Below are 16,023 nucleotides of genomic sequence, written 5' to 3' on the forward strand. Positions count from 1 at the left end.
CAGTCCTCTGGAAGCGTGGTTTTACACTAAAATAAGACAGGAACCAGTGGGTTTTTTTTTTGACACCACGCACTTCTTCCCTGTTTGCGTCCATTCGCAATAGACATGAGAAATCCGTATATCATCATGATCAAGATTTGTGTCAATTCACAAGAGATATGAGTAACCAAAATGTACTGAACAATTTTGTTTGTTCGTCATTGACTGATAATATTTATGAAATACAGTGGAATCCAACACGCCGGACCAGAAAAAGAGGTTGACTTTTCCAGAATCAATGAGCCACTTAGATGCAGAACAGAAAATGTGGGACCAACAAGGGGAATTGACCATAAAAGTGTTGACTTTGTACGGATTCCACTGTACTGAACAAAAACATTTTAAATGAATTCTAAATGCATACTGATAATCTTTGAGGAAAAAGAATGTGCTTATGACGAGCTGAAGACACCCATTTGAAATGGACAAAAACACCACCATTACCAAGACCAACAACAATAACATGAACAACACCTAAAAACAACAACAACACTAACAACAATAACAACATCAACAAGGAAATACAAGAACAAAACAAAAGCCAATACCAAATCAATCAACCCCGAGACGTTATAAACCTCGTCGGAAACGATGGACTTCCAGCCGTCTATAAATTCCAGGCGTCTTGAAAATCTGAGCAGCCAGCAGAAAGGTGGACCCGTAACTTTGAGCTTTCGAATTGATACACATAACCATTTGAGCACTTTCCAGGCCCTGTCTGCACCTGATGGCGTGGAATACATGCGTCATTCCTGGGTCTACAGCCCGAAATATCAAGTAGTAACTTTCTATAAATTTTGTATACAAGTCAACGTCCTCTTTCCCCCAGCCTCGTATACTGAGATCGAATCCACCAACTTTATGGTAATCGCTCCTATACATGGAAGCGATACCAAATCCAAACTGTCTCCAGTACCCAGCATCTTCACTGTTGTCTTCCGGTTTCAGTACGCAATGCATGCCACTACAATCACAGTGGGGCGACCCGGGAAAACAAACTGGCTCTGGGTCGTATTGACTAAACACAATGGGAAAATAAACTAAACGACCTTGTTTTGTATTCAAGCGGACTCTCTCCAGAGCGCTGGAGGTAAAGATGATGTCCACGTCCACGAAGAAAAGCAAAGAATCCTGTCTGCATCGTTCAATGCCAAGCTGAAGGCCGGGCCCACGGGAAAACTCAGCATTGGTTTGTACAATCTCGATAACACCCTTTCCGTACTTTTCCCTGTAGAAATCTATAAGATCCAGGCTGAGTCTATGGGCCTCTGGTTCGTCTTTAGATTTGTATAGAATTACTACTAGTCGAGAATTATCTTTTGGAATAAAAACAGCCTTTTCTACATTCTCCATGAATCTTTGGAAAATGTTATACCTACCCATCAGAGGCATGATTATATCTATGTGTTCAGACCGCTTTGCAATCGTCTGAGATTGGTGATTGTTGCCCGAGAGCTGATGAAACCAGGACATAACCTGAGCTCCGATGCCCGAGGGTTTGGACACTTCTATAATATTGTCTTCCTCCTTCAACTCAGCGGGGAGGAAAGCCTGTTGTAGATAGGCGTGTCTTCGTACGTTCATTGACACTTTCCGTCCACGATATTTTCTATATATTAGAAGCAAATCCAAAATATAGTCAGGCCCATGCATCGGGTCTAGGCGTTGGTATCCATAACGGATCTCTTTGAAATCTATAGTCCTGCCTCGAAGATGAGCGTTTTCGTTTACTTTGATAAGAACTTGGTTGACGAGTTCATCAAGTGCTCCTTTGGTCGATTCGTCAATACCTCGTCGAGGATTGTTGTTGAATTGAGAGTAAATGGACCTAGATAAAAACTCCCATGGAATGACCTCTTTGCCGTTCAGAGGAACAAATTTTGTAACGGAAGGTTGTAGACTAATTTCGGGTTCTACTTGGAAATTGACGTCCTCCAATCTCTCTGTCATGTCGGCCATTTCCCTGTGGAGTTGAACTTCCCTCTGGCGCTGGTGCATGATGCGGACAGAACGTAAGTAGTTATAGATACGGTACTGGTAATCTGGTTCCTTGACTGGGTGAAGGGAGACAGCTTTCTGGACTTCTTTGTTCTTTAAAGTGTTTTTGAAAGACCCCTTTTCTTCTTTGTAGTTTTGGTATAGGATCTGTTGCATCTGAAATAGAGAGGGGAAAAAATGAACATTTTGAGCATTGAGCAAAGTTACGTATTCAAGAGAATAAAGCCAGAGTGTTTAGTTTTTTTTTTTTTTTTTGGCTTTGGTTTTGAATTAAAGATGAAGAAAATCTGAGAGAAAATGGAGTCGATCCATCATATTTGTAAAGACAGAAGATACAGATAGGAAAAGACGTGGATGATACAGTGCCAGACAAAGTAGAGAGAAAATATAAGAAAGAAAAAACATCCAAAAAATCAGCCTGCTTCGACTTGAGCTCGAACCACAGATATGCCGTACTCCGGAAAGACCCATATTTAGAAATTCGGCCAGAAAACTCGTCTTTCAAATATCGACCGATTTAAATGACCCTCATCTTCGCAAAAACTCTCAAACCTAGGACTTCGCGAGGTCTCGGGTTTGAGAGTTGTTTTTTTTGCCAAGATGAAGGTCATTTAAATCGATCGATTTTGAAGGACGAGTTCTCTGACCACATTTTTAAATATGGGTTTTTCTAGAGTAAGGCAGAGATCTCCTGTTTACCGGTCAGAGGTGCTAGAAAGACGTAAAACTATTGGACCAAGTAGTATGTATTCAGCAGACGTTCAATCCCTAATGATGATATATCCATCCATTAACATGGACTCTTTATGTTTTGTTTGTTTTTAGGGGTTTTGTGACGCTTGCAACACGTTTAGGTCATATCAGCGCCTGTAAAAAGGAAGAAAATTGGATAGTAATATCATTCTATATGTACGATTTGAGGACCTGAGGAAAAAGTAAGACAAAGGGGAATGGTTCAAAAATGGAAGAGATTTAGATTCCAAGAGCATACCATCGTCAACCAAGTTTGTGATCACCTATAAGACTCACCCCGACACCAGTATAAGATCCCACTAAGAGGAATACACTTAAATGTTTACAAATAAAATGTTGAAATATTTTTAAAAAAGAAATAACAGTACATAACAGAGATGATTTACAAGGAAAAAGTATCATCTCCCAAAACTATAACTATATATTCGACTGTTTCCCTCCCAGCCAAAGACTCCGACCAGGGTCAGGACAAAACTAATTAATCTAATTCCAAGACAAAGACAGAAAGCAATTGGAAAACAGATATAGGGGGATAGAAGACAGAACAAGTACCTCCCTGCCCCATTATGGGAGGTCGGGAACCCCACCCAGAAAAAGGACTTCAACTCGATTCCCTTATTATGTTAAATACAAACATGTTTTTTCCTCCTGTCAATCACCAGGAGTCGTGGACTGCACGATTAATAATTTCTCTCACTCGTTCTTCAAGTTGTAATCGTTTTGAATGTTATCTTATCACAGTCTACGTTCCTCATTTCCTGGGGAGGAAAACGAACAATCTAAACAACAAAGACTGGATTTGTTTAGACACATAAGCAGCTGTTCCTCTGCAAAAATACGCCCAATTAAAACACACATACACACAATAAACATGCAAAATTAAAGCTCAAAGATCAGAAGAATGAGCAAAAGCCGAGAGGAAGTGAGGGAAGATAGACTAGATTCCATGCATGACTAAGACATGAAATTGTCTGGTTTCTATCACATGGAGCAAATGATAGATGACAGGCTGAGATAAAAGGCAGCCGCTATGCACGATCCTGCACCAAGCCTATCACCTATTTACTTCTGGGTCGGTGAGTTCATCTTGTGATCATTAGTCCCAATGACCATTCTGCTGTACTCTGGAAAAACACATTTTTAAAAATTTGACCAAAAACTCGGAACTGCAAATAATAGCGATCGATTTAAATGATTCTCATTTTGGGAAAAACTCTCAAAGCCTGGGTGATTTCAGTCTTCCCTTGGAATAGACCCTAGAGACAAATTTCTCCTATGGGATGAATAAACAAAATGTTATTTATTTTTGTGTATTTATATATTGAAAATGGACCCTTTGAGTCATCTGACTCCCTGCCGTCAGGTAACACTGGAGGTTAACCATTCTTGTAACAAGTTTGTGTGTGTGTGGGAAGGGAAGGGGGGGGGGGGGGGGGGGGGGGGGGGGGGGGGGGGGGGGGGGGGGGGGGGGGGGGGGGGGGGGGGGGGGGGGGGGGGGGGGGGGGGGGGACGTCACAAACGTCAAGAAAGTTTGAAATTACAATTATGAAGCAATGTAAACAAAGCACCTAAATCTAGCAAACAACAATCAATTGCTAAGACACAACGAGAGGAAACATTTAGAATGCCAAAAACAAATAAAATAATAATAAAATTAAAAAATAGATTTTAAAAAATAAAAAAATAAAAACTCTTATGAAAAACAGAATTAAAGAAATTTTCATGTTTAAAATGTAATCTGAGAGAAAAAGCATACAATCTTAAACAAAAAGCATAGAAATATCTAGACATTTTTTGGCGTGGAGTGGGTAACCCTGGTGATGGTTTAAAAAAAAAAAAAAAAGGTCGGTGGTGCATCCAAAAAAAAAAAAAAAATGCTAACAAAACTGGAATTCCCGCATACAACATCCTAACTATTCAAAACTATACGATGGGTAAACAGTGTCACAACACAACACAACAACTCCCCCCCCCCCCCCCCCCCCCCCCGCCCCCACGTCATTTTAATAAAAATAAAAGAAAATAAAACTCCATACCCCAAACAGACGTGCCTTATAAAATGCACAAATGAATGGACGCTTTGATGATTGTTTTGACGATATGATGGCAGTTGTAGTGGTGGTGGTGGTAATGATGATGAGGTGATGTTTGTAGAAGTGGTGATAATGATGATATAGTAGTACTTGTTGTAGTAATGGTGGTAGTGGTGATGATAATGATGATGACGACGACGACGTTGATGATGACGACAATACGACGACGACGATAATGATTATGTGATGATGATGATGATGATGATGATGGCGTCAACGACGACGATGATGATGATGATAATGATGATTTATGATCCTGTGTGTGTGTGTGTGTGTGTGTGTGTGTGTGTGTGTGTGTGTACTATAGATCACCACTATTTCTGTTTCATTTTCTTTTTTGGGCCGCGACACCTTCACAAGAACAGGGGATGACGCTATAACTATAAGTCAATCCATATCTTCCATGGGCCATATCGTACATACAACTCGGTACGCCGATGACAATGACACAGCTATGTTATGCCAGTCTTGTCAGTGAATAACGATCCCTGATTTAACATCAATCGACGGATGCACATCTGGAATCTGATGCTGGTTCCAGACAGACAGGTAGATTCAGCTCTCCAGACAAGGCGCGCCGCACCGACTCTTAACAAAGTGATTTGGAGAGGTGGATAGCTCATACAGCAGAGTCACGCTCTCCCCGGCCAGGCAAAGTTGTCATACCAGTAAGGTCGCGGGTTTGAGCTCCCATCGCTGCCGCAAAATTTGATTCTCGATTGTCTTCTGACACTTTCCTACTCACTTCATTTCTTGTTATTATTAACAACGTGATACGAAGCTGCTTGAAGCTGTGGGCTATAAAAAGTCATAAAAACAAAACTGAATATAAGAGCTTTAAAAAAAAAAAAAAAAAAGAACAAAATACCAAACACGGGACGTTTCGGGCTCAAAACTCTTATTCAGCCAACAATAGCAGCAACAACAACAAAAAACGCAAACAGTGAAAACATAAATACATTACTAAAAAAAAACTAGATCGACGGATGCTGATGCTTTATGGGTAGGTAGTAGGTGCGTTTAGCAGGGGGTCAATAGTGTAAAGGCCAGGTGTTAGTTTAGACGTTAGAGAAGGTGTGGAGATGGATGTAGGTATGTGGTAATCGGGGGTGAGTGCTGTGTGTGCCAATATCGCCCCGAGGTGGGAGTCGGAATGATGGTTATTTATTGCATGCAGTTCTTGATACTGGTGGTGGAATGGTGGTGGTGGTGGTGTTGGTAATGATGAAAAGGGGAAAGGGTTAGTGCCTGTATGGGGTAGGTACACGCGGATTCGTGATCTATCTATCATTATTTGTGGTTTTAAATATGTCAGAAAACAAACTATTGCTGTGTGGTCGTCACGTCGACTGGGCCAATGGGGGAGGAGTGATATTTAACACAGGACATATCGAGCTCTGCCGCGATACAACACATCAAAATAAACCATTTCCTGGGTGATATATTTGAATATTAATGATTGAATAAGAAAAACAAACCCAACCCAAACCAATACTGATGCACTTTGGGGGTGGGGAAAAAAACAACCCAAACCAATAATGATGTACTTTGGGGAGAAAAAAACCCCCAACCCAAACCAATACTGATATACTTTGGGGAAGAAAAACAAACCCAACCAATACTGATGTACTTTGGGGAAAATAAAACCAAACCAATCTGTATTTAAAATTTTTGGTGAGAAAATTCGTCCTTAAATATCAATCGATTAAAATCACTCCTCATCTTGTCAAAAACTCTACGAAGTCCCGGGTTTGAAGATTTTTTGGCAAGATGGGGGTTATTTTACTTGATCGATATTTAAAGGACGAGTTTTCTGACCAAAAATTTTAATACATGTTTTTCCAGAGTACGACAGAACGTCTATAAATGGAACGAAATTGGCGTGACTCAACATTTTGTTATTGCTTTTGGCAAGCCATTGTTATGAGTCGTTCTCACAATAGTGTATAAATCAGGCTATAAGCGTTTCATCTTACACATGGTTTTGTATGTTGGTACGTCATATCCGACTGGCGGATTTTTGTGATTTTTTCAGCTAAACGAACAGCATCAATGCAAGGAATTCGGTGAGTTTATGACGTAGGATCTGCAATCACATTACTCCATCATGTAACACTGTCACTATCAGCTCTTCACCAGACGATAAATAGCCATCGGGGGGAGAATGTGCATCTGGATGTAAGAGCTGTGCTCGGACCAACATCATCATGATATGATAAAACTGACTCCGTACTATCGTGCTCAAGAAGAAAAAAACACGGGTTTTTTTGTTTGTTTGTTGTTTTTTTTTTAATTTGGCCAGAAAACTCCTCCTTCCAATACCGATCCATTAAAATGACCTTCATCTTGTCAAAAACTATCAAACATGGAACCTAATATAAAGTTCCAGGTTTGAGAGATTTTAACAAGATAAGGGTCATTTGAATCAATCGATATTGGAAGGACGATTTTTCTGGCCAATTTCTTTTTTAAAACGTGTTTTTTCATAGTATAGCATGGAAAGCCATGACTGATTTATTTTATTTATTGATATATAAACACACAGACATTGGGGAAGATGGATGGAGTGATCGTTTATTGAGACATAAATAACGAGATGTCGGTGAGTTGGTCAGTACTACATCTAGTGGGCAACGTGGCTCAGCGGTACGGTCTTTGCTTCCAACCCAAAAGGTACCGAGTTCGACTACCCGCCTCGTTGTGTGGCCTTTAGCAAGTCACCTCGCCCTGACTCACGTTGCGGCGCTGCACTGTGGCTGATGGCTAGGTTATTCCAGTCTTCCCTTGGAACAGACCCTTAAGACAAATTTCACCTTGGGATGAATAGAGGGATGTTTTATTGTAATTATTATATTACGGCTATGTGGCATGTGTGTGTATGCGGCTAAGTGATCTCTAGTGGTATGACACTCGCTTTCGGATCGGAAGGTCCTCGGTTCGAGCCTCGCTCGGCGCATAGTTTAGACCTTGGAAAATGCTCTTTACTCACATTAGCTCACCGCACTCATGTGTAAAATGAGTTCGAGGTCGTTAACAGCGTTGTGTCTGTCGGAAAAAATTGTAAATATCGCCCAACAGGCGTCCTGTCTCGTTTTGCATGTTACATGTTGCTGTTGATCAGGGACCCCTTGTAAATCGCTTTGAGTTTGAGCACGTTTAGTGGATATTCCGCTATATAATAGCTCATTTAGAATTTAGTTATATATATTATTATATCCCAAACAAGCTGGGCACGGTCTTCGACCAATTCTTGATCTCCAACTCCGTGATAGAAAAACGAAAGGCTATATATAAGATCCAGAAATCTCCATCCAAAGTCTGTCTAAACCAAGACACCAGACACCTTCATTCCAGGATACCCATAGAACCTCGCAGAGGAAAGGTTAAAGATGATGGAGATAGAGGACCCTACCAGTAGCGCCAAACAAACGCTTAACTCTTAAGTATCTAGAGTGTTCCATCAACATGCTTCCATAGTTCTTTTCAAATCAATTTACTGACATGGACCCCCTTCCTTTTGTGGATTCCTTGTGTTGCATGATTTGCAAGTTTCAAAGAGCGATGGATAATATAATATGGCAGTTTATAGCATTTTACTCGACGTACATTTTTTTCCAGGTCTGATAACCCAATTCCTTATGGGCTCATTGTTGTAAAAAATTATTGTCCAAAATATTGTCCATTACAACAATGTTAAACTAGGCTCCTACGTGGGTTCGAATGTTAGACCTGCATATATATATATATATATATATATATATATATATATATATATATATATATATATATAATATATATATATATATATATATATATATATATATATATACGTCGATTTTAACCCATATGCATAGCGGCCAACTTTTGAAAGAGCTCAAACGGGACACCCTACAGCGCACTACTGTTATAACTGCCTTACTCTGCAAGAACTCATATTTAAAAATTTGGCCATAAAACTCGTCCTTCAAATATCGATCGATTTAAAAGGGACTCATCTTGGCAAAAACGCTCAAGTGAATACCCAGGTTGAAGAATTAGTACGGCAGATAACTTCAAACGACAATGATATGTTTGGACTAATACAACCTGCCTGTAATCTTGATTTAGAGGTACACTCTCAATTTATCTATTCCTTGTTTTAAATTTGAATTACTAGTCAAAAAAATCGTAATCCCGGGGCATGAAAGGGGGCAGGGTGGTTCAGAAGTACGGTCGTTGCTTCTTACCCGAAAGGGACCGAGTTCGATCACCCGCCGCTGCGTGACCTTGAGCAAGTCACCTCGCCCTATATCAATTTGCGGCGCTGCACTGCGGCTCACACCTGGGTTACTCCAGTCTTCCCTTCGAATGGACGATAGAGACAAATTTCCCCTTGGGGATGAATAAATGGAAATTTTTGTTAATGTCCACATTTAAACAGTACTTTTTAAATCTTATTTTCAATCTTCTTTGCCCCAGGTTGCCAAATGGGGAAAGTATCAATTTGATCAGGACAGTTGGCTATTAGGTATATGTCACAGTAACGAAGTACCTGACATAAAATGGTAACACAATGTACCAAACACTACACAGACTCATTGGCTATTCATCCATGGATCTCATTCACGGCTTTAATTAATGTCGTGTTAATATCCTGTAACAAGTAGACATGCATGGTATATATATATATATATATATATATATATATATATATATATATATATATATATATATATATATATATATATATATATATACTCTTTATGGGGGGGGAGTGTCTTTCTCTGTGTGTGTGTCTCTCTCTATGTGTGTGTGTGTGTGTGTATGTCTCTCTCTCTCTCTCTCTCTCTCTCTCTCTCTCTCTCTCTCTCTCTCTCTCTCTCTCTCTCTCTCTCTCTCTCTCTCGTTTTCTCTTATAATTACTCGTTATAATGACTAATTGGTCCACCTGGCGACCCCAATCATTTCCTTACTAAGAATTCCGTGTGTCGTGGAAATAGCCTTTATCCCAGCTTGGTCCAGATATCAAAACAAAGGAAAGGAATGAATGACTGTAGTAATGGCATGTAATCAGACGAAAATCGGCGATTAATGGAGAGAATAGTTATATTATAATACGGCTACGCGTTTTTCTCATTTACTTCTAGAAGCTTAATGTTTCTTTTTAGTTTTGTTTTTTTGTTGTTTTTTGTTTTTTTTTTGTTATTCTTGTGGGGTTTTTTTTTGTTTTGTTTTGTTTTTCGGTTGTTGTTTTTTGGGCACCAGAAGGTGGAGAATCATTTCCATGTTTTAATATCCTGGCTGGGATTAATCACAAAAACACCCACGTCAGGTTGACTATATTGTTTTATCCAGGTTGGTTTTAATGTCCATATGAAAAATCATCATCATCATCATCAACAACACCACCACCACCACCATCCATAGCCAGTCTACCTAAGATTTCCATCATATGACAAAGACAGTATAACTCCCCTTGGCCAGTCTACCAAAGACTCCCATCATATGACATAGACAGTGTCCTCCCCTTGGCCAGTCTACCTAGGGTTCCCACCACATGACATAGACTGAGTCTCTATCAATCAACGGGAAACACACTCTTCTTATCATAATATGTCTAAACAAAGCAGATTGTATAACTAGAAAATGATTTCCAATGCGTAAAATATCATTCCATTTCCTTACAACCCCCCCCCCCTCTCTCTCTCTCTCTCTCTCTCTCTCTCTCTCTCTCTCTCTCTCTCTCTCTCTCTCTCTCTCTCTCTCTCTCTCTCCACCACCATTCCGGCCCCCGAAAAAAGAATAGATTGTTACCCTCTCTGCGTAAGATACCAGTAGGGTCGCAGAAAAGCCACTAGTTGATTACATACCGAGAAAATATCCCTAGAACCACCGGGAAAAACCCGATACAGGGATAAAAGAGGCAAAAAGATGGCCATCTCCCCTCTCCAGATATGACACTGTATTGTGTTTTGACATAGTGAAGCACCAGCACCTATTCACACTGCCAATGAAATAAGCACCTCCTAAATTTTAATAATTGGACGCATGGCCTATTTATGTCGTACTCTGAAAATAATGCATTTTAAAAAAAAAATTTGGTCAGTAAACTCGTCCTTCAAATACCGATCGATTATAATTACCCTCAATATGACGTTAAACCTCTCAAACCTGGGACTTCACCAAGTCCAAGATGAAGATCGTTTTAATCGAAAGATATTTGAAGGACGAATTTCCTGGTCAAAATGTTGAATACGTGATTTGTTCAGAGTAACATGGAGACAGTCGTCTGAACTTTGCATTTTGTGTCATGGTTCATCGAGGTGACATTTCAAACTACCAGGTTACGATAAAAAGTGTGTATTGGGGGGGGGGGGGTGTTTAAAATGGCTTTGAAGTAAGAAATGGGAAGAAGAGTGGGAAATTATGATTTATGTTCTTAATAATAATAATAATAATAATAATAATAATAATAATAATAATAATAATAACAACAACAACAAAACCCCGTATTTTTAACGCTTTACCCTGTCTAAACAGACACTAAGCGCTTTACATTGACATCAACTGAAATATACAAATTATTTATACATGCTATGGCATTGTTATTTACAACGAACTGACATGGTAGAAAATCGTGAACACAAAAGTCTCGTCATAAATCATCCTATTATCAAGGACTCACTACACTGAATAGAGTCAATAAATTAATGAGATAGGCGTTGAAAAGCACCATGATAATAATACGATTCATATATTTCGAAAGTAGCCGATTATAATAATGCCCGTACTATTTCATACGTTACCACCAACCCGACGTGCAGGTCTAAGAGCCAAAGCTAATCTAGTTGTTATTTTTTTCCTTTTTTTTTTTTTTTCTTTTTTCTTTTTTTTTTTTTTTTTTGTTATCCTCTATTTCCTGACATGACACAGAGAACGTTACTGTATAAATTCAAGGAGTACGCGGTCCAAATCATGTCAGCATTCTGAGATCATTGAGTAGACATAATATGGAATCTTCATTTGTAAAGTGGACCAGAAAAACAAGTCTGAAAAATATATATATTGATTTTTGCTGTTGTTTGTTTGTTTATTTTCTTTCTTTTGTTTATTTTTGTTTTTGCTTTTTTTCTTTTGGTTTGGTATTATATTTTTTAAATTAATTTTCTTTTTTGGGAGGGGGGAGGGGGCGGCGGGGGGGGGGGGGGGGGGGGTTGCACTCCCAACTCCCAACAATGAACCATACACAACAGTTATAATGAGGTCAACAAGAATCTGATGTTATCAATTTGGTGTGGACATTCCTTGCGTTTGGAACGGATGAAAAAAAGAACTTGTACGGCTGGTTCAAGAGTTTCTGCTACAAATAAATAAATAAAATAAAATAAATAAATACATAAATAAATATATAAAATAAATAAGTAAATAAATAAATAAATAACAGATAAAAGAAAAATAAAGAACAAAACAAAAAAAAAGGTTACAAGAAAAAATAGTATTCATCTAATTTTAAATATAAAGTCCAGTAGGATCGGTGTGGTCAACCAATCAGAGTTGGAAGCAAAAAACGACTGGATATGGAAGTGAGGACTGCCAAAAATAAATAAATAAATGTCATTGTAACAACCTTATTTTTTTTTTAATTAGAAAATCGACTCGACTTTGTTTGTTTGTTTGTTTGCTTGTAGCCACCGCCCACTTGTGTTTGACAATTTAAATGTTCTACTTTGGAAATACATTATTAAAATGTTTGGCCAGAAAAGTCGTCCTTTGAATATCGATCGATTTATATCACCCTCATCACAGCAAATACTCTCAAACCTGAGACATCGCGATGTCTTGATTTAAGTCCAAGGTTTGAGATTTTAATTTTATTTTTTATTTTTATTTTTATTTTTTTTTTGTTTGTTTGTTTGTTTTGCCAAGATGAGAGTCATTTAAATTGATCGATAGTTGAAGGACGAGTATTCTGGCCAAATTTCTTGAATAAAAGTCGTTCCAGATTAGGGCATTTAACTGGTTGAAATTATGGTTGTAAACAGGAATGTCTGCAAGAGAAGGGGAAGTAATCGAATCTCAAGTCGGTCAAGGATAATATTATAGTCTACTCTGCCATATTCTGGAAAAACACACATTTAGAAATTTGGCCAAAAAACTCGTACTTCAAATCCCGATCGATTTAAATGACCCTCGTCTTAGCAAAAAAAACTTCGCGAAGTCCCAGGTTTGAAAGTATTTGCTAATACGAGGTTCATTTAAATCGATCGATATTCGAAGGACGAGTTTTCTGGCCAATTTCTAAATATAAGTTTTTTTTTTCAAGAGTACGTCAGAACTGGTGTAAAGCGATAACACACGTACCACTCCCCTTCTCTCAGACAGACCAACTCAAATATTTAGCCATTCCAAACAGTTCCACATTCACCGTCTACCGTCGTACATCATCATCATCATAGCAAGTAAACGATAACGTTCTCCACTCGCGTACCGGGCGTCGTGTGGCGACGTCTGAGGACAGATTGATCCTGGTTTTCTTCCTCGTCGTTGGTCGATCGTTCAGGTTCGGGGAACGTAATGGTTAACGTGCTATTTATTACAAGGGTAGGGATCGTTGTTGGGATTCCTGTCTTTGGAACTCCTTGTCGATGCTGCAGTACGCTGGAAACATTCTGACCAGAAAACTCGCCCTTCAAATATCGATCGATTAAAATTACTCTCGTCTTGGCAAAAACTATCAAACCTGGGACTTTAAATAAAATGCCAGATTCCATTTTGACAAGATGAGGGTCATTATAATCGCTCGATATTTGAAAGAAGAGATGTCTGAAATGTTAAAAACGTGTTTATCCAGAGTACAGCAAAAAGGTACGCAACGTAATCAAGCCAATTTGACCAAAGGCCGGTATAATTTGTGTCAAGTAACTCGATATGTCTAATCCCCGCTGTATCAGATTTCATTTTACAAACTACATAACGAATGCTTCATTAGAGGAGCTGGTTTATTTTTAAAGGTTTTAGGGCGCTTGCAACACAAAAAGGTCACATCCACGCCAGTAAAAAGGAAGAAAATGGGATAGTAAAAAGTTATAAAATTACAATTAAAGCCCCCAAGAAAAAGTAAGTCCAAGGGGAATTGGTTCAAATAGGCAACAGATGTAGATTCCAAGTGCACACTATCATCAGTGTACTTAGTTTGAGATCACCTAAAAGTCTCATCCTGACACAAGCACAGGTCCCCACTAAGAGGAATACGTTCAAATGTTTACAAATCATATAATATATATGTGAAACAATAATAATACAACGCATAACAGAGAGATGATTTGCAAGACAAAAATATATCATCTCGTGAAACTCTTTAACTATACATTTGACTGATTCCCTCCCAGCCAGGGTATCCGGCCAGTGCCAAGACAAACCAAGTAATCTCATTCCAAGACAAAGACAGAAAGCATGTTGGAAAACATATATAGGGTGATAGAAGACACAATAAGCGCCTCCCTGCTCACTTGGGAGGTCAGGAACCCCACCCAGTTAGAGGTGCTTTTATGAAGAAAATGCCCCCCCCCCCCCCCCCCCCCCCCCCCCGAAAAAAAAATAAAAATAAAACAGTGTTTGTAACAAAAAGGGAGGAAAATGATAAATTGGATTAGTTGAAGATCATTAAGTATCATTTTCCTCCCTTTTAGTTACAAACATTGTTTTTTTGTTGTTTTTTTTTGGTTTGTATTTTTTTGTTTGGGGGGGGGGGGGGGGGTGTATTGAGCATATTTTATCATTAACATATTAAAAGCTAAAAGTGCTTAAAGGAGCCAATAAGATGGATAAAAAAAATAAAGTGAGAAAATGTGACTCATATATAAAGGAACAACACAAAACAAACATCGTTTCGGCCCTTGGTCTTCGTCAGGAGACAAACAATAAAACACAAAAAAATAAGGTTTAGAAAAAATCACATTTTCATTGTTTCCACATTTGACAAAATGTGATTTTTTGTAACCTAAATGTTTTTTGTTGTTTGTCTTCTGACGGAAGGCCAAGAGCCGAAACGTTGTTTGTTTTGTGTTGTTCCCTTATGTATGAATTACATTTACTCACTTTATTTTTCTTTCCATTCATGGTCTTCAAAAACGTATTAAATCATACTGGTTGACAAGCCTGCTAAAAGCTATTTTGTTTACAATGATCTTTTATCGCGATACCATTTGTCGAAAGATTCAAAGAGGCTGTGAATGTGTATCACTAAACTGTGGGAGAATTTCCTTGACAGATCTCTCTCTTCGACTTGGATAAAACCGTTGAAAAACGCTATCTCATACGAAACGAATGATAATTGCCGTGGCTGTGCGTGGTTCAGTCCGGTCGGGCCAAAGAGAATGGAGTCTGAGTAAGTAATAACAAGAAATGAAGTGAGTCGGAAATTGCCAGAAGACAAGAGAATGAAAACGTCGCGGCGGCGATGGGGGCTCGAATCCGCGACCTTACTGGTACGACAACTCCGCCTGGCCGGGGAGATCGTGACTCTACCGTATGAGCTATCCTGAGCCCCCATCTCCGCCGCGAAGTTTTTATTCTCTCCACTTCATTTCTTGTTATTATCAACTTAAGTACCTGCTCCACTCACTTTTCTGAATTAAAATTCAATCCGAGTAAGTGTTTGGCGTCTTGCTTGGCGCCCTGACTAAGTGTTCAAATATAACAAGAAATCAGGTGAGTTGAAAAGTGCCAGAAGATAATAGAGAATAAAAGCTTTGAAGCGATTGGGGTTCGAACCCGCGACCCTTCTGTTACGGCAATTCAGGAGTGGTGGATGGCATCGATGGCAGAGTGTCCCTTTCGCGGTCAGTTGTAACAGTAAGGTCGTGGGTTCAAGCCTCGATCGCCGCAAAGTTTTTATTCTTTGATGTCGTCTGGCACTTTTCTACTCACGTCATTTATTGTTATTATCCACATCAAAGCCTGTTCCACTTATTTACATCCTATGTAAACAATACACAACCTTTAATATTTTATATATAATTTCTACCTTATGAGTAAAGGACTCATAGGTCAACAAGTGCACAGCTCCAGTTTTCTAGGCGCAAACCAAGTATTAGACTAGACATGAAAAATTAGTAAAATTACGAACATTTAGCTCCAATTTTATGAGCATCTCTAAGTC

At 38.9% G+C, this 16,023-nt stretch overlaps 1 protein-coding gene across 2 annotated transcripts in view; it reads right to left on the reverse strand.

Annotated features, from left to right (window-relative positions):
* LOC144964971 (chondroitin sulfate synthase 1-like) overlaps positions 1–16,023 on the reverse strand; it is a 35,452-nt gene that overhangs the window by 31 nt on the left and 19,398 nt on the right. For both annotated transcript variants that reach the window (XM_078899786.1, XM_078899787.1), the window contains exon 3: positions 1–2,193. This exon is cut by the window's left edge and continues 31 nt beyond it. In XM_078899786.1, coding sequence (XP_078755912.1) covers positions 610–2,193 — 1,584 coding nt within the window. In that variant the 3' untranslated portion in view covers positions 1–609. The remainder of the gene's footprint in view (positions 2,194–16,023) is intronic.

The sequence above is a fragment of the Berghia stephanieae genome, chromosome 2, assembly GCF_034508935.2.
Source record: "Berghia stephanieae isolate SIO BIC M18660-M18661 chromosome 2, UCSD_Bste_1.3, whole genome shotgun sequence".
Taxonomy (NCBI): Eukaryota; Metazoa; Mollusca; class Gastropoda; order Nudibranchia; family Aeolidiidae; genus Berghia; species Berghia stephanieae.